The following is a 27,242-nucleotide window of genomic DNA, read 5'->3' as shown; positions in this document are numbered from 1 at the left end:
TGTCTGTCTGTCGGTGCGCCTGTCTGTCTGTCTGTGAGCCTGTCTGTCTGTCTGTCGGTGCGCCTGTCTGTCTGTCGGTGCGCCTGTCTGTCTGTCTGTCGGTGCGCCTGTCTGTCTGTCTGTCGGTGCGCCTGTCTGTCTGTCTGTCAGTGCGCCTGTCTGTCTGTCTGTCGGTGCGCCTGTCTGTCTGTCTGTCGGTGCGCCTGTGTGTCTGTCTGTCGGTGCGCCTGTGTGTCTGTCTGTCGGTGCGCCTGTCTGTCTGTCTGTCGGTGCGCCTGTCTGTCTGCCTGTCTGTCTGCCTGCCGGTGCGCCTGTCTGTCTGCCTGCTGGTGCGCCTGTCTGTCGGTGTGCCTGTCGGTGCGCCTGTCGGTGCGCCTGTCTGTCGGTGTGCCTGTCGGTGTGCCTGTCTGTCGGTGTGCCTGTCTGTCGGTGTGCCTGTCTGTCGGTGTGCCTGTCTGTCTGTGTGTCGGTGCGCCTGTCTGTCTGTGTGTCGGTGCGCCTGTCTGTCTGTGTGTCGGTGCGCCTGTCTGTCTGTGTGTCGGTGCGCCTGTCTGTCTGTCTGTCGGTGTGCCTGTCTGTCTGTCGGTGTGCCTGTCTGTCTGTCTGTCGGTGTGCCTGTCTGTCGGTGTGCCTGTCTGTCGGTGTGCCTGTCTGTCTGTCGGTGTGCCTGTCTGTCTGTCGGTGTGCCTGTCTGTCTGTCGGTGTGCCTGTCTGTCTGTCGGTGTGCCTGTCTGTCTGTCGGTGTGCCTGTCTGTCTGTCGGTGTGCCTGTCTGTCTGTCGGTGTGCCTGTCTGTCTGTGTGTCGGTGCGCCTGTCTGTCTGTGTGTCGGTGCGCCTGTCTGTCTGTGTGTCGGTGCGCCTGTCTTTCTGTGTGTCGATGCGCCTGTCTGTCAGTGTGCCTGTCGGTGGGCCTGTCTGTCTGTCAGTGTGCCTGTCTGTCTGTTGGTGTGCCTGTCTGTCGGTGTGCCTGTCTGTCTGTCGGTGTGCCTGTCTGTCTGTCGGTGTGCCTGTCTGTCTGTCGGTGTGCCTGTCTGTCTGTCGGTGTGCCTGTCTGTCTGTCGGTGTGCCTGTCTGTCTGTCTGTGATATTTGTATATAATGTCCGCAATAACGGAAAATATTGTGTCAATGTACTATATTACCTCCTGAACGCAAGCATTATTTGTTCCTGAATGAATCTATAAAATGTGTTATTGAATTTGCAGAGTAATTGCGGTGAGAAAATCCGAATTCGTCGAGTGCTCATGAACGCGCCTCAGATCATCACTATAGGGCTGGTATGGGACTCGGATCATTCAGATCTGGCTGAAGATGTCATTCACAGCTTAGGAACCTGCCTCAAGCTGGGAGATGTGAGTTTAAACTGCTACTGTGTGTTATTAGGTTAGCAAGTTTTTTATTCAACAATAAATATGGCATTTTAGCTTTGGTTCTAAAATATCTCAGTTTAGCACAGTTTTTACAAATTAACATTTCAATGGCCAAGAGCTCAACAGTAATATATATTAGAAAACTTTTTAAGCAAATTAAGTTTGCATTGCAGAAAAGGTTCCTACAGTAAGTAACAGCCTCTCCATCAATGTTATAGTTGATTGAATGAACATACCTCAACTAGTACTGTAGTCTTTGTACACTATAATATAGATGCCAGTGTACTGATGTGGCAAATACAGACCTGACACAATAAAAAGATATAATACATTTTTGATTGTTGCTTTGAGAATTGTGATAGGTTTATACAGGAGATGCCGTGCTTCTGAATGTACAAGGAGTAACACAAAGCCAAGTGGTAAAGAGCACATGAATTATGCGTACTTGGTGAATAACAACAGTAACTTTATGGAACCGCAGAGTTTTAATAGTGACTATTAAACTGTGCCCATACAGTGCAGATGTTAAAACGTACTTTCTGTAATGTGTTTTTATTTTGCCGGGTATCGTACTCTAACATCCTTATCTTTTGTTCAGCTGTTTTATAGAGTGACAGATGACCGAGCAAAACATTCTGAACTATATTTGGTAGGAATGATCTGTTACTACGGGAAACATTACTCCACTTTCTTCTTTCAAACCAAAATACGCAAGTGGATGTACTTTGATGATGCTCATGTTAAAGAGGTAACAAGAAAATCAACAGTTTGGTCTCTAATGTTCTTGTACGTTTATAGATCACTTCAAAAGTCCTCTGTTGATTTGCATTGGTTATGGCATCAAAAATGTTGCGTCACTGAGATCCTCCATCATTGATGCCATGATTGGGATATAGTGCAAATTGGATACAAACACATTTTTTTATTGTTATAATGGAAGTATTTTGTATGTATAAAGTAATCATTTGTTATGTCTAGCAATTTAACAGTAAAACATGTTTGTTTATTTATGAAAATATGTTACCAGTAAGTAATACATTGACAGTTACCTCTTGTTTTCAAATATGTCCTGGGCACTGAGTTAAATTCAATTTACAGACATTTCATGGACAGTGAGAGATAATGTATGATTATGGGTGTATGTAACAGTTTAAAAGGTTAAAATTGTGTTAGAAAACTTTACCCAACTCCGTAACCAAGCAACTGAACCGCAGCAAACGTCTGACACTCTTTGGCTGCCGCCAAAGGCTGTCCTCCTTTGGGACGACGCAGATTTAGGCTGGAGGGGTTCTGAGTGAATTCAGCTGGGCTTTGAAATTCCTTCGTCCAGTCATTGGAATTGTGATCACATATTTTTATAAAAATACAGCTCAAGGGTCTATATTAATAATAATAAATAATAGCATGTTCTTGTATAGTGCTGCTAGTTTTACGTAGCGCTTTACAGAGACATTTTGCAGGCACAAGTCCCTGCCCCATGGAGCTTACAATCTATGTTTTTTGGTGCCTGAGGCACAGGGAGATAAAGTGACTTGCCCAAGGTCACAAGGAGCTGACACGGGATCTGAACCTGGCTCCCCGGCTCACTGAGCCACTCCTTCTCTTAGGGGGCTCAATCAGTTGCTGCTTAAGCCCAGGGGCTCAATCAGAGGCCCAGTCTTTGATTGAGCCACCTGTCCTGAATTTGGGATATATTGAAAACCTGACCTGGTGTGGTGGCTTGAGGACTGGCACCACTGCCATAAGGAACAGTGTCTGCATATGTAACTCTGCCTAAACCTGTTCCATTAAGGAAAAACTCCTGATCCTGCAATGATCTCGAAAGTTGATACTAGTGTAAAATAACTGTAGTATTATGGTTCCTCGTTACATATAAGCCCATTTGCTTGTTTTTCAATGTCTTCATCCTTATTTAGTAATTCTCTTGCCATTAATATTATTCTCAAATATAACCGTAACACAATATAATACAAACTGATGTCTTTTTCTGACCATTGTAGTGTTACTTGTGTTAATTAATTGATTGCATTTCCAATAGGAATCACAACAAAGATTATGTAAGATTTGGTCATTGCATAAATGGGATAACATTATTTACTGGGAGCATGGAAAGCATGGAAGCAGCAGTGCTGTTGTGGCCGTCACACTGAAATGCAGATTGGTAGACTTGTTCAATATTTGTCAGCTCCATGGCAGGCCTTTTATATCCCTGTGCACCAAGTAAACACGTTTGCATTACAATACCTTTGGAGTACAAACAATTTAACTGGTCTAACCTCACGTTAAGAGAACAGGTAGAAATGGTCTGTTTTGGGAAAATAACTAGTACAGGTATGTTTAAAAGTGGTTTTTTTTTGTGTCTTTTAAAAAAAAATTGTGAGTATGACGTTGTTCTCTGTTTTCAAGAGAACTACCCACTGGCTTGCTTTTATAATTCTTAGTGTGAGATATCTATATACCATTATATATGTACATTTGAACATATTCCAATGTGCAAATGCTAAATTGCAGTTCATTTTGACCCAGTGTCATTGCTTGCTTTTTTCTCTTCTTTTTTTTCAGATTGGCCCAAAATGGAAAGATGTAGTGACAAAGTGTATAAAGGGTCATTATCAGCCATTGCTGCTTCTGTATGCTGATCCCAGGGGTACCCCAGTGTCTGTGCCAGATGCCTTATCTCAGATGGACCTACGTCAATATAGTAGAACCTGCTACGATAGCGAAGACTCGGGTAATAATCAGTTCTGCTTTTATTCAATCATCAATCTATGCATTTACTCTTCCAACAAATCACACTCCTTTCTCAGTCTCCAATTTCTGCATAAAATTGGGATCTTTCCACTCTCCACAAAAACACATTCTCCTATAACTTTCTGCGACATCTATGGTAATAGGTCATAGCAACAAGACATTTCAGTACACCTTGAAGTGCCTATGTTCTGAGCCTCACTTTTAATAATTGCGGATCAATACTGCCACAAATCAATATATAAAGGTAACATGCTTAATTATGCTGCAAATTGACTGATCTAATGCATTCTTCCATCCAAGCCAATACTTCCTAAATTGTTTCGTCTGTGTGTACAGTAAGCGTTAGAGCAGGGAAAATGCAGTATCTAGAGATCAATGACTTGAACATTAGCAATGCAGAAGCTATTGGTTGTAAATTACATTATTGGATAAATAGTAATTTCCGAACAGACTGTCTGTTTACATTTACAGATATATGTCCATTGTATGTATTTTATGTGTGTTGTTTCCTCTTGTCAGTGTGATGTTCAACACAGTCTGGTCCTCGCTACCTAATAAAACATTTAATCCTGCTTTCTCTACCAGGCAGGGAACCTTCCATCTCAAGCGACACCAGGACTGATTCATCCACTGACAGTTATCACTATAAGCATTCCCACCATGAATCTGTGGTTAGCCACTTCTCCTCTGACTCTCAAGGCACAGTGATTTACAACCTGGAAAATGATGCAGCCTCACAAAGCAGCAGAGATACAGGTAGAAGGGACCGGGATAGTGCTGTAGCAGTGCAATTAATTGTTTACGTTGATACTAGCAATTAATGCATTAATGTAGGGATGGCAGCTCCAGTCCTCAAGGGCCACCAACAGGTAAGGTTTTAAGGATATCACTGTTTCAGCACATGTGGCTCAGTCAACAATTGAGCCACCTGTTCTGAAGCAGGGATATCCTTGAAACCTGACCAGTTGGTGCCCCTTGAGGACTAGAGTTGGCCACTCCTGCCCTATTGCTTAAACATTTTTACACAGCAATGAATGTTGTCATTACACGCTAATTACCCTATTTCCTCAATTCTAAGACGCACCTTTTTTCGATTTTCATATGTCGGAAATCGGTGTGCGTCTTAGAATCGATGTATTAATTTTTTTTAACATGTTTCAGGAGAGGTCCCATGTCAGCGGAGGACGAAGTGTGCGGAGGCGGCAGGAGAGGTCCCACGTCTGCAGATCATTGAAGATGGACAGTAGGTGGGAGTGCGGTGGCGGCGGCAGGACAGGTCCCAAGTCTGCATGTGAATGAAGATAAGAAGATAGCGGGCGTGCGGTGGCGGAGGCGGCTAATAGATCATAATAGCAGGAGCAGAGCGGCGTAGGGGAACGGCTTGGGAGGTGCACACTGTAACACCGGAAGTTGACTGGTGTCTGACTTCTGGTTACAGTGTGCACCTCCAAAGCCGTTCCCCTATGCCACTCTGCTCCTGCTCAGCTCTCCTGCTATTATGATCTCCTGTCACCGCACGCCCGCTGTCTTATCTTCATTCACCTGCAGACTTTGGACCTGTCCTGCTGCTGCACACCCACCGTCCATCTTCAACCATCTGCAGACGTGGGACCTCTCCTGCCGCCGCCGCCCGCTTCATCGTGCGCTGACATGGGACCTCTCCTGAAACATGGTAAGTGAAAAAGTAATTTTCCTCATTTGTAAGGGCCAAATCGATGGTGCGTCTTACAATCGAAGGTGTCTTACAATCGAGGAAATACAGTAGTTGAAAATTATGTATTACTGTTTATTTTGATTCTGAAGAACCCTACAAATATAGGAATCTAATGTAGGAAACACACCTAAATGTCCTCTTTTTTAAAAAAAAAATGTATTATACACTTTTCATGTGTCTTTCACTACAGTAAGAAGTTGCCCTACTACTGGTTTGCAAACTTTAGTCTTCTTTATGTAAAATTCCGTCAAATGTTCATCTGTGCATTGAATGTACAGATGGTAGAATCTACTTTCTAGCTTATTGCCTTGCTGATTCTCTTGTGCAGGACACTTGACAGACAGTGAGTGTAGCCAACGACAGTTTTCAAGAAAAGGACCCCTGACAGATCGGAAGAGAAGTTCCAGCCGCCCTCGGCGAAAAGGCGATGAGGCACAGTCTTCGGGCTATCACAGTGAAGGTGAGTCTGTCACTTTATTTATTGTTTTTTTTTTCTGGCTCATATTTTTACCTTTGAGGTTCTCCTTTCTGGTGTTTTGTTACAAATGTATTTGTCTATGTATGTTATAAGCTTTGTGTTCAGTTCTGTTTTTCGCATTATGCTTGCTGTAGCTGTAATTTAACGCCTTGTTTATTGCATTAGGTGAGACTTTGAAGGAGAAGCAGGCTCCTAGAACTGGCCTGAAACTGTCCAGCAGCTCAAGTAGGCTGAGGGACTTTAAGGCGACTGTTAGCAATATGATCCACAGCAGACCATCACAAGCATCCCAAACTTCACAAGGCTTTCTTCACGTAGGGAGTACTTTGGACCAGATAGAGGTCAAGCCTCCTACTAGCCTGGCTGTCCGCCCCCGTGAATGGGAGATGTTGAGTGGTAGCAGTGAGACAAAGTCTAGCATATCCAACAGGTATCGCCCAACGTGGCGCCCCACACGTGAGCCCCTGAACGTCGATAACATCTTCAGAACAGATAAAAGGAAAATCCCTGGATACAATCAACTGAGTCCCTTCTTTGAAGACTCGGGTAAGGAGTTGGTGTTTGGCTCTAAAATAGGCATTTTAATGACTAGCATATGGTTATATCTATGCTTGTTCTTAAGAACATTGTCTAATGTTTTTTTCAGTGCTTGCTACTCTAGAAAGCGCTTCATACTGGTCTTTCCAAGTTATTTAAGACAACCATCCAAATTTGTGTATGGCTTATTATATAAAAAAAGTTGAAAATTGGGCAAATTCTATCCGTGAATTTTAGTAGTGTTTAGAACTACCTTGAAGAAATCTGCTTTGGGTGTACCATGCATTAGTTTTTCCCCTTCTTAACCCATGTATTGCTGCAGGGCTGTGCAAGTAATTGTTTAGCATGTTGTAGGTTCCTCCATCAGTTAAAGAGGTTGGGTTAAAAGGACGTGGTTGTAGAAAGCTGTTACATGTTAAACAACTTCCAAGTTTTGTATAAACGTTTTTTTCTCCTTTCCTCATATAAAAGCCAAAGAACTGACATCCAACGAGATGCGAGAAACGATCAACCCTGATGCAAAAGAAAAGCATCACTGCATGAAATACAAGAGCTGGGGTGTGGGTCGAGGCCCACCACACCTTCTGGATCACCAGCAGCCTCGCCTTATCCAGAGAATGGAGTCTGGCTATGAAAGTAGTGAACGGAACAGCAATAGCCCAATCAGTATGGATTTACCTTTATCAGAGAACTGTAGTGCATTTAGGTAATTACAAGCGCTGTGTCTGCAATTTTTTTTTTTTTTTTTTTTTTTTTTTTTTTTTTTTTTTAGATAGATTATCATGGATGGCACCTTAACCCTTTGGCTGCCTTTACGGCGTTCCCTGTAGGGTGTGAGGGCGGGCATGCCAGGGGACATTATTATGGTTCATGTTTCCCTGATTATCAAACAATTAATAATTCTGTCGTTTTAGCAATTTCTTATGTTAATGTTTTTGTCTACTGCTCTGCGTGAACCACTACTAAAAAAAAAGACAATGTAATGTGAATAAAGATACGTCTGTAGAACCTAATGTCAAACATACACAATCATTTTTAAGATGTAGGTGTAATTATATGGGGTTGACTGAATTCAGATGCAAATGGACAATTCCACTAGCTCCTCCCAACCTTTCCCTAAAATGCATGGGAGTATTGCAGTTCTTACAAAGAGGCAGTGAATGTGCTGCAGAACAAGATGTTTAGGATTTAGAAACAGTATAATTTTTTAAAAAGAACGCAGTGTGCTAATTAATACATTGCCACAAAGATGCATAGTTAACAGAAACAAGACAAAAGGAGCAGCGATTAAAGAGACAGAATTTAAAAAAGCATTAAAAGTAGCAACCAATAACGATGCAGTACAATAGAATTTTGGTTATCTTCATTATGAAGAAGAGAGGATTATATTTAGGTTGTAATGGAAAGGTTCGTTATTAATATTAAAGCAGCAATACGGTTTTCACTTATTTTTTTTTTTTTTTTAATTACAGGATTGAAGCAAGGGGTCTTTAGAGTTGAACGGTGTTATTTCAGCTCCAGTGACCCCCTACTTCCAGAGATACTTACTGGCTTAGGGATTCCAGCATCAACTGTGTGCCTAACATACTGCTGCGACACACTTTATTCGAGCAAATACCCAGTATGTACCTGGCAGATACCTGGAATGCGCCGCTCCTCACCTCTGACAAGCCCCGTTGCATTTGCCTTCCCAGCCTGGGTTCATGCCTGGCTGACGGGCGGCTGATCTGTTAAATGATAATGATTAGGATTTAATAGGCTGCAATGCTTCGCGTGTCTACCAGATGGCATAAATTCATGAATTGTAATGCAGTATATATATATATACTGTGCAGTATTGCAGCCAGCGGGAATAAAATGCTTCAATCCCTGCCTGGAAAATAACTCAATGCACTCGGGCAGAAAACAGTCACAAACCTCAATACACCCGGGTATACCCGAATTCGTGGGACTAGCCGAGCTCGAATAAAGTGTGTCGCCAGTGTAATGGCGGCGTTTAAATCTCCCGCATCACACTGTGGCGTCATCCATTGTGGCTTCCTATTGGCCCGCCTGACCGGGAAGCAGGGGGCCCCAGAGCTGAATTCAAGCCCGTAATTTTTTTATTAAATGAAACTGATATTGCTGCTTTAATATCTAGATTTGTGGGTTTTTTTTTGTTTGTTTGTTTTTTAATTCTGTTGCATAATAATGTTTCTTGCTTTTTAAGGGAATACCACTCAAGGAAAAGTCCTGCTGCTGCTCCTACATGGCGAAACATCCCCAAATCCCAAAGCAGCAGTGCTTTAGAAATGGCAGATTCTGCCTCCAGCGTCTGGGTGAAGGTCCATCCCTCACGTAATGGGAATGGTAAGATGAGTTTTACATTTTTGTTTTAATGTGTTCGTATTGCAATTTCCTTAAAATGTACTTAGTTTGATGGAGGGATATGAAGTTGCTTACCGCTGCTTTAAAATGTGCGAGTGATATAAGCCAGCGGTCCGCAAACTGGAGGGTGCGCAAGATTGTTCCGGGAAGGGCGCGGCGGTTTCAGAGGCCCCACACTCTTCCCCCAAGGCATTTCAATTAATGCTGGGGTATCACGTGAGGCCTCTGCAACGTCACTTACCTTCTCTTCGGCGACGCGGTGTCAAACCTCCTCACTTTGGAGGTTGATAGTTATTAGTAATGGAAAGTGTGTTTGTGATTCATGACATTTAAAGCAGCAGTTCAAGTTGAGTTTTTTTTTTTCTCCTTTAATATATGCATCAATACAATCCACACAATAAGTAATTGGCTATGTTCGCGATCGATCGGCGAAGATTCTGCTCGGGGAGTTCACTAAATGGCTGTCAGTGCAGCAGAAGAGGACCAAAGATGCAAAGTTCTGTGGGGAAGATCATGTGACCAGGCAGTCACTAGATATAATTGGTGCACTGCTAGAGAGAGGGCAGGGCTCAAAAAGGGGTGTGCCAGAGCCTGTTTCAGAAGAGGAAGGGGATGTGACTTTGTAAATGGCTGCTATAGAAACAAAAAATGCTTTATACATTATAATACATTAAAAATGTCATTCAGAGTTGTTTAAAAAAATATGCTACAAGTATTTTCTCATAGTACAGAACTGATTTATTTAAAAAAACACACATGTAGGATATTGCTTTGTCTGCAGCTTTAAAATCTCACATGCCTGGAGTCCTGTTGTATATATGTTTAATAAAGGTACAGTTCCATCTGGCCTTCGGTGTGTACTTCAACTTGATTTTGTACCTGCAGGAGTGAATGGTCCTGTGCCATCAAAGAGTGAACTGGATGAACTCCAAGAGGAAGTGGCGAGAAGGGCACGGGAACAGGAGCTACGTTGGAAACGCGAAAAGGAGATTGAGGCTGCAATGGGATTCAACCCGCGGCCCAGACGATTTTTGGACTTGGATGCCTTGCAGAACCAGGGTAATTGCTGTGACTTGTGGTGTTTTCCTTTGTGTGTACATTCATACTTCTAAACTTGATTGTTCCTCACTTTTAAACACACAATTCATGAAGAATCTGACCTATGATGGTAATAAAGAACAGAATAAGTTTGGCTACCTTTTATGTATCTATTTTAGGTGATTGTATGATAGTGATTAACTTGACTGGGAGTTTGAAGCCTTAAAGGAGCAATTCATGGAGTTTTTTTTTGTTTTTTAAATGTTTATTACAGAATTGAAGCAGGGGTCTCCGGAGCTGAACCCCTTTAGTTTCAGCTCTGGGGACACCCTGCTTTCAGAGAAACCGGCACCTACTATGGAGGGAAGTACCTCCGGAAGCAGGGGACACCCGGAGCTGAAATTAATAGGGTTCAGGTCCAGAGACCCCCTGCTTCAATCCTGTATTAAAAAAAGAAAGGGGGAAAAAACAAACTATATGGATTGCCTAGAAATAAGGCAATTCAATGCCCTAGACTTGTATATGTATGTATTGTATACAATACAAATGTACGTGTGGTCTATAAAAGTAGAATTATTTTCTTGTTATACATAGCCTCTGTGTTATGAATAGGCGAGGCATTATAAGTTATTATAGGCTAAATGGTTAGAAAGTCCATGCATTATATATTGCTCCCTTATAGGTAAAAATTCTGGGCATTTATAGTCCGGGAGAGAGCCATCCGCAGGAGAGGGCCATCCGCAGGAGAGGGAGAGAGCCTTCCGAAGAAGGGGCAGTCACGGGAGGGAGATAGCCTTCCGGAGAAGTGGGGTATGGGGGGTGGGTTGGTAGAGACCTGTCTAGAGGTGCCTGAGCCGTCAAATCCTTCACCCTGGGCGTTAATGACAAGGTAATGCCATGTACTTTTGGGATTCTTACTTCATTATGGCACATTGTAGAAGAAAGTTCCAAGGCTGGATAACAACACAACTCTATAAGAAACAAAACCCATCATAAGTCATACAATCGCTTGTAATGTAGAAATGTCAGTTTTGCTCAAATAAATTGCTAGGAGGGAGGCTTAAAGAAGCTTTTTAAAAGTGCTCTGGTGGTCATAGCAACAGTAACGCAGTTGATCTAAGCAAGGGAGCCATTTTTATGCACGTCACATTAGAAGGAATTGAGAAACCAACCAATGTGTGGCTGTTACAGGGAGGAGTGACGGCTTTGAACGATCCATGCAGGAGGCAGACTCTGTCTTTGAACAGTCGCTGAGGCTGGAACAGAAGGGAGATTACACTACAGCTTTGTCACTGTGTAATGAAGCTATTTGTAAGTAACTCATAACCACTTCACTATTAAGCTTTCAATATGTATTGCATAACATTGCATGCCTAACATTTGCGGCTCAACGATGGGCTGTGGAAGGTGACATTTTAATACCTTCTTGAATGGAACCCTTGGCTATTGCCACATCAAATGCCTTCATGCTTGGGGTTTGTGCTTGGCTTGAGTGGCCTGTGTGGATGCAAAAGGAGGCTTTGCAGTGTCCAAACGTTGCTCCTGTTTGCAATAATTTTTTATGTGAGTGCTTTGCTGTTAAACATCTGTATCAGGTCCTTATAACATGTAGCATAACGGCATAAATAGGTCTCTGATTATTTTGGTTCACCTTGAAGGACACGCATGAGACGAGCTAAAAAATATATTGTTTAGATACTTGGCGTGATAACAGAAGACAGATGTTTTGATGAATGGTTTGTTTGCCAGGTATTCCCAATCTCTTACCTTTTCACTCAGCAGGAGAGTTTAAACTCTCGACATTGCATGACATTAAATGGGCTAAGATTTGCGGTGTGTCCCTAAACCATACATCTCTCATTTCTTTTTCATTTGCTCTGTAGCGATTCAGTGTTTTAACAATTGGTTCAAATGGATTATATTGGTAGTATTTTAAAAGCTACGAGACACCTTTCCTTGCAAATTAACTTCTAGAGATTGCTCCAAGTCATGGATTCTCAACTTCAGTCCTCAAGACCCCACAACAGGTCGGGTTTTAAGGATATCCCTGCTTCAGCACAGGGTGGATGAGACTTTGACTTGAGAGTTGAGTGAGAGGATTGCATTACTAGTTGAATAAAGACCAAATCACTGCATATGTCATCTGTGTGGCGCACAAATTGTCAGGGTATTTGAATTAATTGCAAATTCGCAACATCTGAAACAACGATGACAGAAGCACTTGGTCAATATACTGTCAATACTTGGGTATATATCCAATACTTCGGCTTCCCCAATCTCCTGAAGAAGGTCCTCATGGGGACCGAACGTCGGGCATATGCATGCATTTTGGATCCAATAAAACATTTTTATGTGATGATCTCTTGTGCTGTGCCAGTATATTGGATCTCTAGTGATCCTCACAGACTATTCACCCTTTACTGTGCACCACACCTGCCTTTTTCAGTGTGTGTGTGTGTGTGTGTGTGTGTGTGTGTGTTGTACAGCAGCGGTGCGCAAACTGGGGAGATTATCTACGGAGGCGCAGGGGTTACAGAGGCCCTGCGCGCTTCCCGGAGGCATCTAAATGAAATGTCTGGGAAGCGGCGAAGGCCTCCGTAACTTCTACTTACCTTGGTTCAGACGACTTCTGATGACGCGTAGCTGTGGCAACACGACATCATGATGACAGAAAGCTAGAGCCAGCGTAAAGAGGGGGACGTGAGTAAAGGGGACAGCCAGCAGGGAGGCGCAGGGGAAAATGATTGCGCTCCCCTGATGCACAGGAACGTGTGTGTGTGTGTGTGTGTGTGTGTGTGTGTGTGTGTGTGTGTGTGTGTGTGATTTACAGTGTGTGTGTGTGTGTGTGTGTGTGTGTGTGTGTGTGTGTGTGTGTGTGTGTGTGTGTGTGTGTGTGTGTGTGTGTGTGTGTGTGTGTGTGTGTGATTTACAGTGTGTGTGTGTGTTTGTGTGTGTGTGTGTGTGATTTACAGTGTGTGTGTGTGTGTGTGTGTGTGTGTGTGTGTGTGTGTGTGTGTGTGTGATTTACAGAGTGAGTGAGTGTGTGATTTACAGAGTGTGTGTGTGTGTGTGTGTGTGTGTGTGTGTATATGGGATATACAATGTGTGTGTGTGTGTGTGTGTGATTTACAGAGTGTGTGTGTGTGTGAGATTTACAGAGTGTGTGTGTGTGCGCGTGTGATGTACAGTGTGTGTGTGTGTATATATATATATATATATATATATATATATATATATATATACCTTAAGCCTGGCTGTGCTCAAAGCTGTGACCATGCAGCAAGCTTAAGCCTATAGGGAACCATGTTAAAAATGGTTTTTGAAGCAAAAAGTGACAGTGTGCTCATTTGCATGTCATTCCCCAGAATCCCTTGCTGCAGTGGAAGTGCTGTGTGCTGGGTGATAATGGTGAAAGGCGGGGTTGCAGACCTGCCTAAGACATGCAGATGAGCATACAGTTGTATTTACATTTATATATATATCTCAAATGGAAATATTACTGTATGCTCATTTGCATTTCTTAGACAGGTCTGCAACCCTGCCTTTCACCATTATCACCCAGCCACCCAGTGCTTCCTCTGCAGCAAGGGATTCTGGGAAATCACATGCAAATGAGCACACAGTGCCTCCTTTTGCTTCAAACCCATATAACATGGTCCTCTGTAAGCTTATGTTTCTGCATTTCACAGCTTTGAGCACAGCCTGGGTTAAGATGCATAGCCAGTAAACCCATACACACACACTTGTGTGTGTGTATAATGTACAGGGGAGGGTGGGGTGTACAGTGTGTATATAATGTATTTTCTTACTGTATTCTCGTCGGCTTTTGAACTAATTCTAGGAAACATAAAACAAGGATGTTTGTGATGTTAAGTATTTGATTAAACCCTTAAGACAAGCAAGCAATTATTTACACAATTAAGTAAATGCCATCTTGTTAGGAAGAGGTCATCCTATGTTTTTAACCAAATCATACTATATTTACATGTTAAATGCATTTTATCTAATGGGCCATTAATTGAATAGCCCCATATGGTCATAAACAGAATGTTTCTGCAATTACAACCTTAACCTGTGATGCTTACGCCGAGAGATTTGGGATGTTTTTTCTTTTAAATATATACCTTGAACCCTTGTGTTGTAAAGATTCATTTGCTGCGAGGCCCGATCATGTGCAGCAATCATTCAGCGGAGCCTGTTCCCACTTCCAGTTTGTTTCACACCAATTACGCTGGTTTAATTAACATTTTTAGGATGCATTGCTTACATAAATGTTCATTGTTGATGAATTGGAAAAGCATTTCTTTGTTTTTTTTCCCCCTCAGTATTGCATGATTCCATATTTATGCTCTTTTCTGCATCCTATTTTTACTTTGTTTTTGTTCGTTTTGTGTGCGTGCATTTGTTTCTGCTATGTTTTCTTTTGCATTTTAGCTAAATTCAGACTTGCCATGCATGATGCCAGATCTAGCACTCACTGCAGAGTCCTAGCAGATAAGAAGTTGCAAATGTGTGTACGAAAAGCACGGAGTCTTCAGGATCGCATGCAGCTGCCGACAGTTTCCCAGCCGTCGCCATCAGTTTGCCCCTTGCCACAGGGGGGAGCTATAAACCAATCTACAAGGTAGCTGCTGTGTAACTTCCTTAACTAGGAATAGACTAGTACATTGTTGAATATTGCTGTGGTTAACTTTTAGAAGGAGGTTAAGTAAGTAACAAGTGCTGGTAGAGCATGGAGATTTGGCGCTCTAACTGGCGCTCTAACTGCAAATCCCTTTAAATCCTCTTTTCTTCAAATATTTAATAAGGACCTTTGGCCTTCTTTCCATATGCTGCCTTGGCCAGATATAGTGAAATAACTCCCTCAAATCAAAATAAGGGCAATTGATAGACAAAGGAGGTCAGCAGCCTTCCAAAGTAATACATTAATGAAGTTTGGTTCCACGCTCTTTTTTTGGTATTCTTCTGCCATTATTTTTTAGCGCTTGGTCCATATAAATGTTACTGCATTTTGTTTGTCATGAGTGCTTAACTTCAATGTTGACTTTCATCTACGTGATGGTGTCTGTGTTACTTTATATACGGAAGACCTCTAGGTGCACAATTAAAAAGTACTGGGGTTTCTTTCACGCACGGTTCTCAGCTAATAATTTCCATAAATATCACATATAATTTCAGTGACCAGGCTATCTCGGAACAAGTTCCAATGAACCGACAGGTACTGCTTGAGCCAAACACAAAGGAGGACGTTGCGTCCACTCCATCATTCCGCCCGTTTGCTTCTAGCCATGAGTTGCTTCCATCATCCCCTGAGTCTTCCAACTTGTCAGCTCCGGAGCATAGCCCACACAACAAAAAATATTCAAACTGCCTCGCTCCATCTTCAGGTCTTGATTCCCAAGGTCCGACCTTCTCTTCTAAACATAGAATAGATGAGAACGTAAGAATAAAGACGGATTGTAGCCAAGACCTACAAAATGATGGACCAAAGACTGAACAGATCAATGATGGCAGTCCTGATAAGGCGGCAGAGGAACATGTGGTAAAAGATAGTCTTATGACGCTGCGCAAGATGAAACTAAATGGCATTACATCTGGTTCTTTACCGTCACTGCTATTTCCGTGGGCACGTCGAACACAAGCTCAGTCTCCTGACAGAAGTAACTCGCCCTTTAATTGTAACAAAACTTCTAGCACTCAAGCTAATAAAAGTGATGATCAGGTTGGTCCCTGTATTATCACAGCTCCAGTCACTTCACCTGGTACCACCAATCTCAACCTGAAGCTAGCCGATATGTTCTCAAGAACAAACAGCCATGATACTTTATTAGACAAGAGATGTGAATTTAGCAGCACAGAGCCTTGCAGAGCTGAAGCACCGAAGAGCAAGGGGTTAGTGCGCGCTCTGGCAGAGCAGTTTCAAAGACTTCAGGGGGGCTTACCAAAGAGAAGCAGTCAAGGTATAAATTGTACTGGTGTTGACACTTTTGAGCAAAAGCCTCCACCAGGGCAAATGCATGAATCATTGAATCTTACATACACAGATTCCAGCCACCAGCCCCTAGAAATCCAAGTAAATGGAACCAACTGCAAAGAACAAACGAGCCTTGCCCAAGACTGCCAGGATAGGTCATTTGCCCCAAGTGGCTCCAATATACGTTGTGGTAATAACCAGACTATTGGATCTCGTATGGAAGAATTGCCTGGAGGGGTTGTTGAGAGCACTGTTAATACTTCATTTAGCAATGGAAAACCTTTGTGCAAAGGAGAAAAAAAGCAGGTGAAATTTGGAAGCACTATTCATTTGCCTTCCTCTGCGCCCATGGACCAGTGGGTTGATAATGTCACCAGATATTACAGTGCCCACGCAGGCTGTTCAAATGCTGAACGTCATCCTTGCCACAGTTTACCCCCTGATCCAAAGTCAGTAAGGGATGGCTTAACAAGGAGCACCACAGAACTGCACCAGGAGTGGAAGCAGGATACAGAGCAAGATATTTCAGAGCTTCAGTCCTTGTATAATGCCAGTCTGCAGGCTTGTCCGAGCAATAAGAACGTGCAGTGGAGGTCTGAGAATGCCAGACAAACATTTGGAAAACCACGTGAGTTTCTCATATATATATATATATATTTTTTGTTTCAATAGGCTTCTCTAACATTAGTAATATTAAATGATGGTTATTCGTAGTTCAGCAGGAACACTTAATGTATTTTTAAATTCAGAAACCGACTGTTGTTCCATTGTGTCCCTGTTATGTTAAAAAGCAGCACTTGGTTGTTTATAAATTGTTTTTGTAGTGGTAGTAGTACTTACAAATCCACGATGAACTGCCACATCAATCTCTGTATCCTCACCGAAACGTGCAGAAGAAATAAGGTTGGCCGATACTCGTATGGAGCAGTTCAGAGGGTTATTTTATGGAATCATTGATGTTTCAGTGCACTGCTGCAATTGTGGCAGTGAACCAAAACACAGACAATTCAATAGAATAACCCTCTTCAAACTAACTTTATTTCTTAAACTCTGTTACCTACAACATTTGAAAAGCCATTCCTATTATCACTTTACTATACAAGATCAATTTTCGGACTTGTCAGTATTTTAATGATTAATGTGAAATCACAATGTAGAATTATAGCTTAAAGTTTCATTGCTAAATAATAAATAATGATGTAACTCACACAAAAACATCACAGAAGTGGCAGCACCAGTAAGTAATATAATTTTGTATTAATGCATTCACAAAAGTAGAAGTTGCTTTAAGAATACATGGTTCCAATCATTTTCATAGCCCAACCCAGGGTTTCTGAAACCTCTCCTCTGTGCCACCAGCCGAACCAGATTTTAGAAACAACCAATGCACTTGTACACATCACACACCCAATCTGCAGATTAGTAGCATGTTGGGTGGAGGCCTCAGAAACCTGGTCTGGTTTCGAGCTCTGGGGCGAGGTTTAAGAATCACTGGCTTCACCTAAGCCTTCAAACCACGAGTGGCTAACTCCAGTCCTCAAGGACCACCAACAGGTCAGCAAAAGAGGCTGAGCTACTGATTGAGCCACTCATGCTGAAGCAGGGATTTCCTTAAAATCTGGCCTATTGGTGGCTCTTTTGGACTGGAGTTGGCCACTACTGCTTTACACAGAACAGCACTTAGACTTCAAAAGCCTGTGATCGCAGTATAGAATGTGATTGCTTATGACATTGAGTCCCATACAAGACTTACAACATGGTGAACAATGAGATAACTTCAGCTCTTGTACTGTTTATTACAGTACATTGCTCTTCCTTGATGACGTGTGAGGTATGATTCTCAGTTTGTAGCTGTTCTGAGCTTTTATAAAACATCTTGTGTTACTAGAAATACTGTGCCTCTAGGATTTGAAAAAAATAATCCTAAATGTCCCCTAATCCAGGGGTTGTGCGAAGTTTTGGCGCTGCGCCCCCCTGCCACCTCTCCTCCCAGGCTCGTGCCCCCCTTTGCCTTCCTAGAGGGTCAAATGACGCCTGGGGTCATGTGACGTCACATGACCCGGAACGTCATTTAATGCCAAGTTGCTATGGCGACACTGTGTCAAATGACGTCACATGATCCCGCGGCATCACGCCACAGCAACATCTTCTGAGACAAGATAGGATAGACTACAGAGGCCTTGCGCTGTCCCCGGCATTTCATTTAAATGCCTTGGGGAAGAGCGTGGGGCCTCTGTATGTGCCGCACCCCTCCACCCCCCCCCCCCCCCCAAATTGCGCACACCCCAGTTTGCGCACACCCCAGCTCTAATCTATATAAAGCGGTAAGGTATGTGCAAATGTGTTGTTAATAAAGAATGAAGGTAGCACTACAATACATGTAAGACACTAAGACGACACCAGATTAGTTCAATTTGGGGGCAATCTCCAAGCAGGAAGATAACATTTATCTATGTATTTTTGTTGAATTTCAAAACTTTTTAAAGCAGAAAACTGTGCTATTTTTATCTCTGGGTACTCCCCAGTACTCCAAGATACTCCACTTTTTTTGTCCCAGTCTCTCTGGTCCTGTCTGGGAAATCAATATGGCTCCCACCCAAGCATCACTTGCACGGGCCAATAGGAAGCCGCAGTGTCAGAGGATGACCCTAGTAGCCATCTTCAATTTAACTTTAATTTTACTGTACATTAAAAAATGGTAAATCTGTCAGGAACTAAGGGGTTCCCCAGAAAAACAGAAATACCGCAGTTCAGTTCCCGGTTCTGATTCTGCAAAAATGTATATATTTTTTTTATTTAAAAAAATGATTGGATTGCAGCTTTTTAAATTATTTAGTTATTTATAAAGTGTTTCATCAGGAAGTAATACATTGAGAGTTACCTCTAGTTTTCAAGTATGTCATAGGCACAGAGTTATAATGACAAATACATAGTTACATTTAAGTGGACAGGGTTATACATTATGTATAAAGACTTTGCATGAACAGTTTAACATATTTTATCTTTTAGGCGTCTATAACAATTACAGACTAGATTAAAATGTGAGCAAGCTTGAAAAGAATTTAGGGGCCTATGCAGAGAGCAGCGCTATTTCGAAATTCGCCAATTTTTGGAGAAAATCGCGCAGAAAGCAGCAGAAAATGGCGAGTTCCGAAAAACGCGCCAATTTTTCTTTTCTAGTTATAAAACTCGCCTCGCGGCTGGCGAGAACCTCAATCTCGCCAGTTTTAAAAATATCCGTATGCAGAGAGGCGCGAACGGCATCTAGCGGCTGTTCGCGCCAATAAAATGGCGCGATTGTCTCAGTTTTAACTCGCCAGAAAAAACTGCCGCTCGCGGCCATTGCAAAGGGAAAAAAAAAGCCGCGAATTTGTTTTAACACATTTCTGAAGCGCGCATCTCGCCAATTTAAACTCGCCACACGCATCCATGTTAAACATAGCAGAATTCGCACTTTTCTGCATATGGAGAATAAAACTCTCCAAAAAAGCTACTTTTTAATAAATTCGCCAATTTTAAAATTCGCTGCTCTCTGCATAGGCCCCTTAGACTGGTGGCGGCTGTGAATGAATGATAGGAACTTGTATAATAGGCACTACCAGTCTCCGTTCTTTCTGATTAAAAGGGAACTTACTGTACTTTTATTCATGATACAGAAGGATCAATTGTTTTCTCCACATTGGTTCCATGTCATTGAAGTCTATTCACATTTTTTTGACACTACTGTTGTTTGTTTTAGCATAAAACTCTTGTTAAGTACCAGAAATAATGCAAAGTTTAAACTTCAATATTGTCGGGTTCTGGTGCTTTTTGTTATAGTCATTATATCATTTGAACTATCTTTACTGAACAGCCATTTTAATTGCCCTAAATTGTCTTGTGCCTTCTTCGCCATTTTGCCCCCGCAGTTTTGGATAATACTACAGTGAGGAAGGTGCAAACTGCTGCCGGCAGAGGTCTGTCACGGACTCCCACGGCAGAGATAGAGCGCAGTCTCTGCGGAGCCACGCAGTCACCTGTCTCCAAGGTAACGAGTAGGCGTGAGAGCCGCCTTAATAAGGCATGCAAGCATCCGGTGCGTACGCCAGCTCCATATATAAAGCCAGCTAAAACATTTAGATCTTTTTATTTTTACCCATCTCTTAAAACAATCATAATGTTTTCTTTGTAAAAGCTGATGACATGATTTTGTTGTAACGCAGTTAAGGGAATATTGGCATTAAATTGGTATTTAGTTGTGTTACAGTGCCTTGGCTTGTATGTATATTAAATAGATGTGGGTGAAGATCGCCCTGCACAGAGGTCACATATAAAGCCCAGGGTTCAAAGGATTACAGCATGAGCCTGTTTCCTCTTGGATGGACTTACATTGCACACATCTATAGCAGCAAACATAGTAATAAGGATACACAGTAAGGTTCTGAAGTGGAATAATAAGGTATGTATTCAGTGTATAGATTATAATAAAAAAATATCACTGTGCATAAATACTAAATTATATATATGGTGTGTGTGTGTAAATATGCCTTTCACTCCCTTATAAGAGTTCCATGTAAAAATAGTTTTCAGGCAAAAAGTGACACGGTGTGCTCATTTGCATGTCATTTCCCAGACTCCCTTGCTGCAGTGGAAGTACTGTATGCTAGGTGATGATGGTGAAAGGCAGGGTTCCAGACCTGTCTAAGGCTGCGCTTATAGTGCCGGCGACGCGACGGCACAGCCGCGGCAAAACAAATGCATTGTCGTCGTCGCGTGCGCTTATAGTGCACGCTACGGCGACGGAGCAACAGTGCTACCAAAAATTTGGTCGTCACTGTTGTTTGTTTTTTTTTTTTTTTCGGCGACGGTCTCCCCTTGCGGCCAATCGAGAGCTTCTCCGTGCCTATGCCCGCCCCTTTTATGACAGTCGCTGAGTGCAAGGCCAAAACTAAAGTGCAACTCTAGTGATTGACGACGGGTGATGTCATCCGTCGCCAGCACTATAAGCGCGGCCTAAGACGTGAATTTGCTCACAAGTGATCTTAATATAAGTGTGTGTGTATTATTATTATTGCGTATATAAAAATATATATAGTATTATGTATATAACGAAAGAGAAAAAGCAGTAGCACTCCACTGCATAAACAAGGCACTCCTCGCAGGTTTTACAAAGTTAAAAGAAAAAAGCTTAATGCAAAAAATTTTTTTTTCAAAACCTGTGTTAATGATATAACAAAAAAAAGTGTGTGTGCGTATATCATCTACAGCCCATGTCGATACACTGCACCTCCACAATGATCTTCGACGTACTGTGATTGAAAGCCTCACCTTACGTTGCTCCATTACTTTTTACATTTTATTTGTTATATCAGAAATACAGGTTCCTTGCTGAATTTGGTGCCCGTAGCACTAATCTTATGAGAAGCTTCTTGCTTGCTTGTGCTTTCTCTCCCTCCTCTAACTTTTCCCATTTTTTTAAGTCTTGCTCAATTGGAAATTGTTCATGCGCTGTATCGTTTGGATGAAGTTTATAGGGAGTTATGCCAGTTCGCAATTAGTTGACAACTTAACTTTGAATATTAGCTAAACCTATTCAGCCATATACGTGTTCCTGCCACATCCCAAACTCTGTATACGCCTGCAGGTCACTCATGGCAGGGAACAAAGCAGGGAATCTGATGAGGACGAGCTGTACAGTGCAGAGAATTTCCGGCGCCTGGCACGCAGCCTCAGTGGGACACTCATCACTAACAGAGAGGAGACACTCGTCTCTTCTCACAGTTTTGTAAGTAGCTGTCCCTGCCCAGAGGGGTTTGCCTCAACTTGTGACAGGCAGGGTCAGGTAAACGGAAAGGTTATTCCACCCCCAGCCTAGTAATTAGTTGGCATCATTTCAGTTTTGCATAAACAAGTTCCAACCTATAATGTTCTTGCTGTTCTCGGTTGGTATAACAAAAACCTATACATTTCTTGTGGGAGCTACTAACAGCTTGGCTAACTCGCATGATATGGTGCAAGTTCTAATACCATATAGAGCATACATTAATAAAACCGTAATAAACATGGCTATTTTATCAAATCGTATTGTTTTTGTTCAACTAATGTATTCTATATTTGTATTCCATTTTAGCACGTTCTTTTACTCCTTAGCTATGCATAGGTAGTATCTTGGACACCTAATTACGCACATTTTATCTAATCCTTTTTATATCTATAAACGTGTGTGTGTGTGTTTGTGTTACGACGTGTTGCCATATGCATAATAATAAGTGACAATTTTGCATTTTTAATTTGTACCATGATCTCTGCTAATGTAGTATAAAAAACTGGTACTAGGTGGAGCTGCAGCATATGAATACTGATGTATGTAAATGAGTACACTTATTTGTGGTTTTCTGGCATGAAATGGGGTACTCTTTGAAGTTCCCCACTGCTGTCTCATTTATCTGATTAATCGGCTGCCACAGATGCTCACACCTTTTCCTTGTACTCTGGCTGTAAATGTCTGGCTAACATTACTGCTAGCTATATGTCCAGTATAATGCTTAACGTTAGGGAGACACTTCTTCTCTTGTTATTTAGCTGACCTATTTAGCAGGCTCCATATGTATAGCACAGTGTACTAATGCTTTTTATCTTCCCTTTGTCTGGTAGTGTTTTGCTCACTGTTTATGCTCTGCTGATACTCACTCCTTATTTCCTGTCTATCATTTAAATGTGTATACAGTACCTTGATGTTTTGCCAAATGTTATCCATCCTTATTATGCAAGTATGGGGTTTTATTACAATATTTTATCATGCTTCATGTTGACCATCTCGTTCATTTGTGTATTCTTTGTTTTTTTTCTTTTTTTTTTTGTCTCAATTGTTAAAAGGAGGCATCCAATGAGAGGAATCCACTTTCGGACAGCAGCCATCACCCTCACAGCTCCTCCTCCCTTCCTTACACCCAAAATCCTTCTGTCTTATCCTATGAACCCAAGCACTACCCAACCCAGCTGCAGCACCCATTCCATGAGGTTCTGGCGCCCAGCATGGTGGGTGAGGCACACAGGCCATCAGGTAATCTCACACGACCCTCCTGCATGTTCTAACATCATTTATTTCTGTCTTGTGTGCGCCTCCACTTTCCAGCTTTATTCTTGTGAACCTTGTTTCTGATCCATTTGCTTTACCCACCATCTCCTTTATGTAGTCATAAACTGCGGCTTAAAGCTAATGGTTGCTGTTTGTGTTCTTTAATTCTATATCTAATAATTACAAGTGTGGCGGAGGTGCCCCAGGCGGTGTGGGAAGGGGTGATGTTTGAGTAAAGTATAAATTGTGTTAAATCCGCAAACAACTATGAAGTGCTACTAATCCCAGCCAGAGTTAAAACTACTCCCCAGCATTTGAAGCTTGTATCTGCTTCACCAAAAAAACATATATCCAATTTCTATAAGCTTACACTAGATCAGGGGTTCTCAACTCCAGTCCTCAAGACTCCTCCCCCCCCCAACAGCTCAGGTTTTCAGGATATCCCTGCTTCAGCACAGGTAGCTCAATCAGTCCTTGCTTCAGCACAGGTGGCTGAATCGAGCCTCTGAGCCACCTGTGCTGAAGCTGGGATATCCTGAAAACCTGACATGTTGGGGACTGAGGGGGGCTGGAGGACTGGAGTTGCACACCCCGCCCAGCACTAGATAATGCTTTGGTTGCAATGCAGTTTGGAGTCAAGGGCAATAGGTTCCAGATTCACTTCTAGGTTGACCAATAATCATTTGTCTGCCTCCAACTTGCAATATCCAGGATTACTCGGTTTGCAAAAACTATGATCATGTTATGTTAGTCAGTTCACCAATAAAAGTAGGTTAATTCTGTTTTGCCATCATGACCACTTTTCAGTATTTCCTCATACTGTAGCTTCATTATGGAATGCCAAAATAACAATGGCAAAGTATGCATCAATGCACAGAATGAACTTACTTTTTATTGGTGTAGTATGTATTAATATAATTGGTATACAGTTAAGACCTATGAAGCCATTCACTGGCAAGATGTGTTGCCATGATGTAATCAAAGGAATGTTCACATTTTTGCAATAAAATTTTTAAAATTATTTCTGTTTTGAGATATGCTGTGGGAGGAAAAAGCGACCCAGATTAATTTTTTTTAAAAGCTATATGTCGATAGATGTGTTTCCATAGGATTAACCAGTTGTATCTATGTTAAAATATATATATACTTTCTAGCTGGGCAACGTTCTATATGATTTTATCCTAGTCCATCATATAACACGGGATGTGAAACTTAAATTTGTAACTGCAACAGTTAACATTTCTGAAACTTAACATATGGTCTGTTTACTCTAGTGCAGTATCTATGGGCATGCAAGTCTTTGAGAATGACTACCACAGTTTAGTGAATAGACCCATTGAATACTGTTGGTCTCTGTGGACCTTCATTGAATGACTTGCAAAATAAGAATGGCAACCCCCCCAGACGAGGCTGAGGGTCTCTCCACACTCTGTGATTTGGAAAAAAAAACAATGTAATTACCTATTTATGAATATTATAGATGGTGGTGGAGATCCTCCATCCTTCAAAATGGAATAAGCACTATTGGCATGGGAAACATTTATTGTGAAGATTAAAAACATTGCTTTAGTCTTGTAATCCCCCAAATCAAAATGGGGAATACCTCCACCTCCCTTCCTTATTGGATTTTTAGCTACCATAGTATTTCTTTGTTCATGATCACAAGTGAAAGTAACAATAAGGATCTTCTCTATTACTGCACTGGAGCAAGGGAATATTCCATATCCATGTCTTAAGATAAAAATAGTTACTATGGAGAAGCATTTTTTGGGGGGGAGGGAAAGTGTAACAACATTTCTTTTATAGATGGTTTGGAGGGAGTTTTCATTTATAATACGGTACTATTTTCATGACTGTCCACAGTGTAATACATATTGTAACCACCTGATGTACAGTAGCACTGTATTTTATGGTTTAGACACGTAAGTGAACTGATGTATTCAATTATCTTTTCTTTTCTGTGTCTCTCTTATCTTTTTTTTTTTTAAGGAGGTACAAACTGCCAAAAGCTTTTGGCTCTGCCTGACTGGGGTGAAACTGTCCGAGGCAAAGAATACTTGAATATGGCACTGACCTATGGGACTTTCCCAAGGGCACCTAGGCTCAAGTCCAATTTATCCTCAATGACATCACAAAGGTCTTGTGTTGACCCATGGCAACACACAGGAGCTGGAGAACAAAGTGTTCCAAGCCATCATCTGTGGTCAGGTCATTCAGCTCAGGCATGTATACCTGACAATCGCATAACGAATTCAAGCTCTATAGGGTCACCAGGCAGGAGATCCCAAGGTGACCTCTTACAGCATACTTCAGGGTACAGAGGCTATGAGTCCTACACCATGGATCGCAGACCACAAACCAGTGTAGGTTACAGTAACTTAAGAATGCCACGTAGCTCTTCCTTGGATAGAGGAGACACATGGGCACCTCAGCCTAGGATTCAAGGTCCAAAGAGAGTGGACATGCCACCAGAGGATGACTGGAGACAGAACAGTTTTGCTCCTCAGCTTGGTGGTAGGAGACCTCACCCAGCATATTCACCCCATAGGACCTATTCGTCTGCTGGTGTTTATGGGACAAATAGCTGGAAAGCTGACTCTGCCTTCCACAGAAATGGGCGATAAACTCTTTATGCCCACTCAGCCAGCCTACCGTGGAGTTTTTTTTCCCAAAAACCAATTACTGCCAGATCTGTAGCTTTTATCATAGTTCCAAGCCTTGTAAGGCAGAGAACGTTTCTGTTTAAAGTGTGTGCCAGTCTTGTCCTATCACCTTAAAGCCTGTGGAAAGTCACATTGTACATTTTGTGTTAGATTATTTGAGCAAGACTTGGAATCCTAGCTATTACTTCAGAGCACCCAACTTGTCCATGGAGGCTTTACAGTGAACTCAGTGGACCATGTTCCAAGACAACAGTTTAAGAAGCTCACAACCACTTTAGGATTGAATTGCTGACAGATGCTTTCTTCTGCATAGCGCATTGTGAGAGCAACTTGCTACAAACTTGTAATCTGTATTGTCAGTATGGTGTTCGTCCAGCAATAATTGATAAGAGAAGAGTGTAGGAGTGTGCACAAGGTATCTACCAATTACTTAGACATGCCGAAAACAAGTCCATAAAATGAGAATTTTGGACACCACAGCCGTTGCTCTTTTAGCCCCTGCCTCGATTAGCACTACATGGTGCAGTGGTGTTACATAGATTAAACCTTCACATTTGCAGCTATATGTTGATTCCCTAGTATATTCTGTGACTATATTACCAAATGGCCATATTTGTCTCACTAGTTCATGCACTCCAGTCCTACGGGACATATAGTTTTCCTGGTTCTCCCTGAACTTTTTTCCTTAATCTTAGCAGACCATGCACATCTGTGATTGGTCTTCCAGTGGCATTCTGTACAATAAACCAGCGTGTATCCAGCCAGTCTCAAAAGACTGGAGCTGTTAGATGAAGAACAAACCCAGCATTTAATATGCAGATAGTTCAGCACAAATCTTGACTTCTGTTAAGGAGGTGGGTGACAAGGGGGTCAATGCCACGGTTCTATAAAGCCCTCCCGATCCCCTTTTCCTTCCCTCCAATAACTGTAGCAATGCTTATAACAGAGATGACTGTTACCACTGCATGCTTAACTACACTGATGTAAACAACTAGAGTAAAATTAAATATTTTAGTGTCAAAACATTTGCTTTTGTAAGTATTTTTCAAATAAATATATCAAATAGTTCTATTAAACTGCAATTGGGCTGCTTTTTGTTGTTATTTCTATTTCTTTGTAAGTATGTAAAACATAATTGATTCTCTGAAAATATGACCAACGCTGGGAGTCTTAAGAACTGATTTATACTGTAACTTTGTTTCTGATCACTGCTATTGTGAAACTACTGCAGAAGTCTTTCCTTACTTGGGTAGAACAATAAAAATAATATATATTTTATATTCCATTGATTTTA

General features: G+C 41.9%; 1 protein-coding gene across 5 annotated transcripts in view; it reads left to right on the top strand.

Annotated features, from left to right (window-relative positions):
• Positions 1 to 27,024, top strand: part of USP54 (ubiquitin specific peptidase 54) — a 126,098-nt gene extending 99,074 nt beyond the window's left edge. For 2 of the 5 annotated variants that reach the window (XM_075610623.1, XM_075610622.1), the window contains exons 9-24: positions 1,205 to 1,351; positions 1,968 to 2,117; positions 3,932 to 4,100; positions 4,706 to 4,876; positions 6,163 to 6,294; positions 6,478 to 6,858; positions 7,321 to 7,555; positions 9,059 to 9,198; positions 10,102 to 10,275; positions 11,446 to 11,565; positions 14,689 to 14,878; positions 15,433 to 16,856; positions 20,137 to 20,255; positions 21,852 to 21,992; positions 23,084 to 23,270; positions 25,275 to 27,024. In XM_075610623.1, the coding sequence (XP_075466738.1) occupies positions 1,205 to 1,351; positions 1,968 to 2,117; positions 3,932 to 4,100; positions 4,706 to 4,876; positions 6,163 to 6,294; positions 6,478 to 6,858; positions 7,321 to 7,555; positions 9,059 to 9,198; positions 10,102 to 10,275; positions 11,446 to 11,565; positions 14,689 to 14,878; positions 15,433 to 16,856; positions 20,137 to 20,255; positions 21,852 to 21,992; positions 23,084 to 23,270; positions 25,275 to 25,909 (4,515 nt within the window). In that variant the 3' untranslated portion in view covers positions 25,910 to 27,024. Of the gene's footprint in view, positions 1 to 1,204; positions 1,352 to 1,967; positions 2,118 to 3,931; positions 4,101 to 4,705; positions 4,877 to 6,162; positions 6,295 to 6,477; positions 6,859 to 7,320; positions 7,556 to 9,058; positions 9,199 to 10,101; positions 10,276 to 11,445; positions 11,566 to 14,688; positions 14,879 to 15,432; positions 16,857 to 20,136; positions 20,304 to 21,851; positions 21,993 to 23,083; positions 23,271 to 25,274 lie in introns of all 5 variants that reach the window. The other 3 variants (XM_075610626.1, XM_075610624.1, XM_075610625.1) reach the window with 3 other exon arrangements.
• The last annotated feature ends 218 nt before the right edge of the window (positions 27,025 to 27,242 follow it).

The sequence above is a fragment of the Ascaphus truei genome, chromosome 8, assembly GCF_040206685.1.
Source record: "Ascaphus truei isolate aAscTru1 chromosome 8, aAscTru1.hap1, whole genome shotgun sequence".
NCBI lineage: Eukaryota > Metazoa > Chordata > Amphibia > Anura > Ascaphidae > Ascaphus > Ascaphus truei.
The sequence above is the reverse complement of the archived record's forward strand: the minus strand, read 5'-3'. Positions and strand labels throughout refer to the sequence as shown.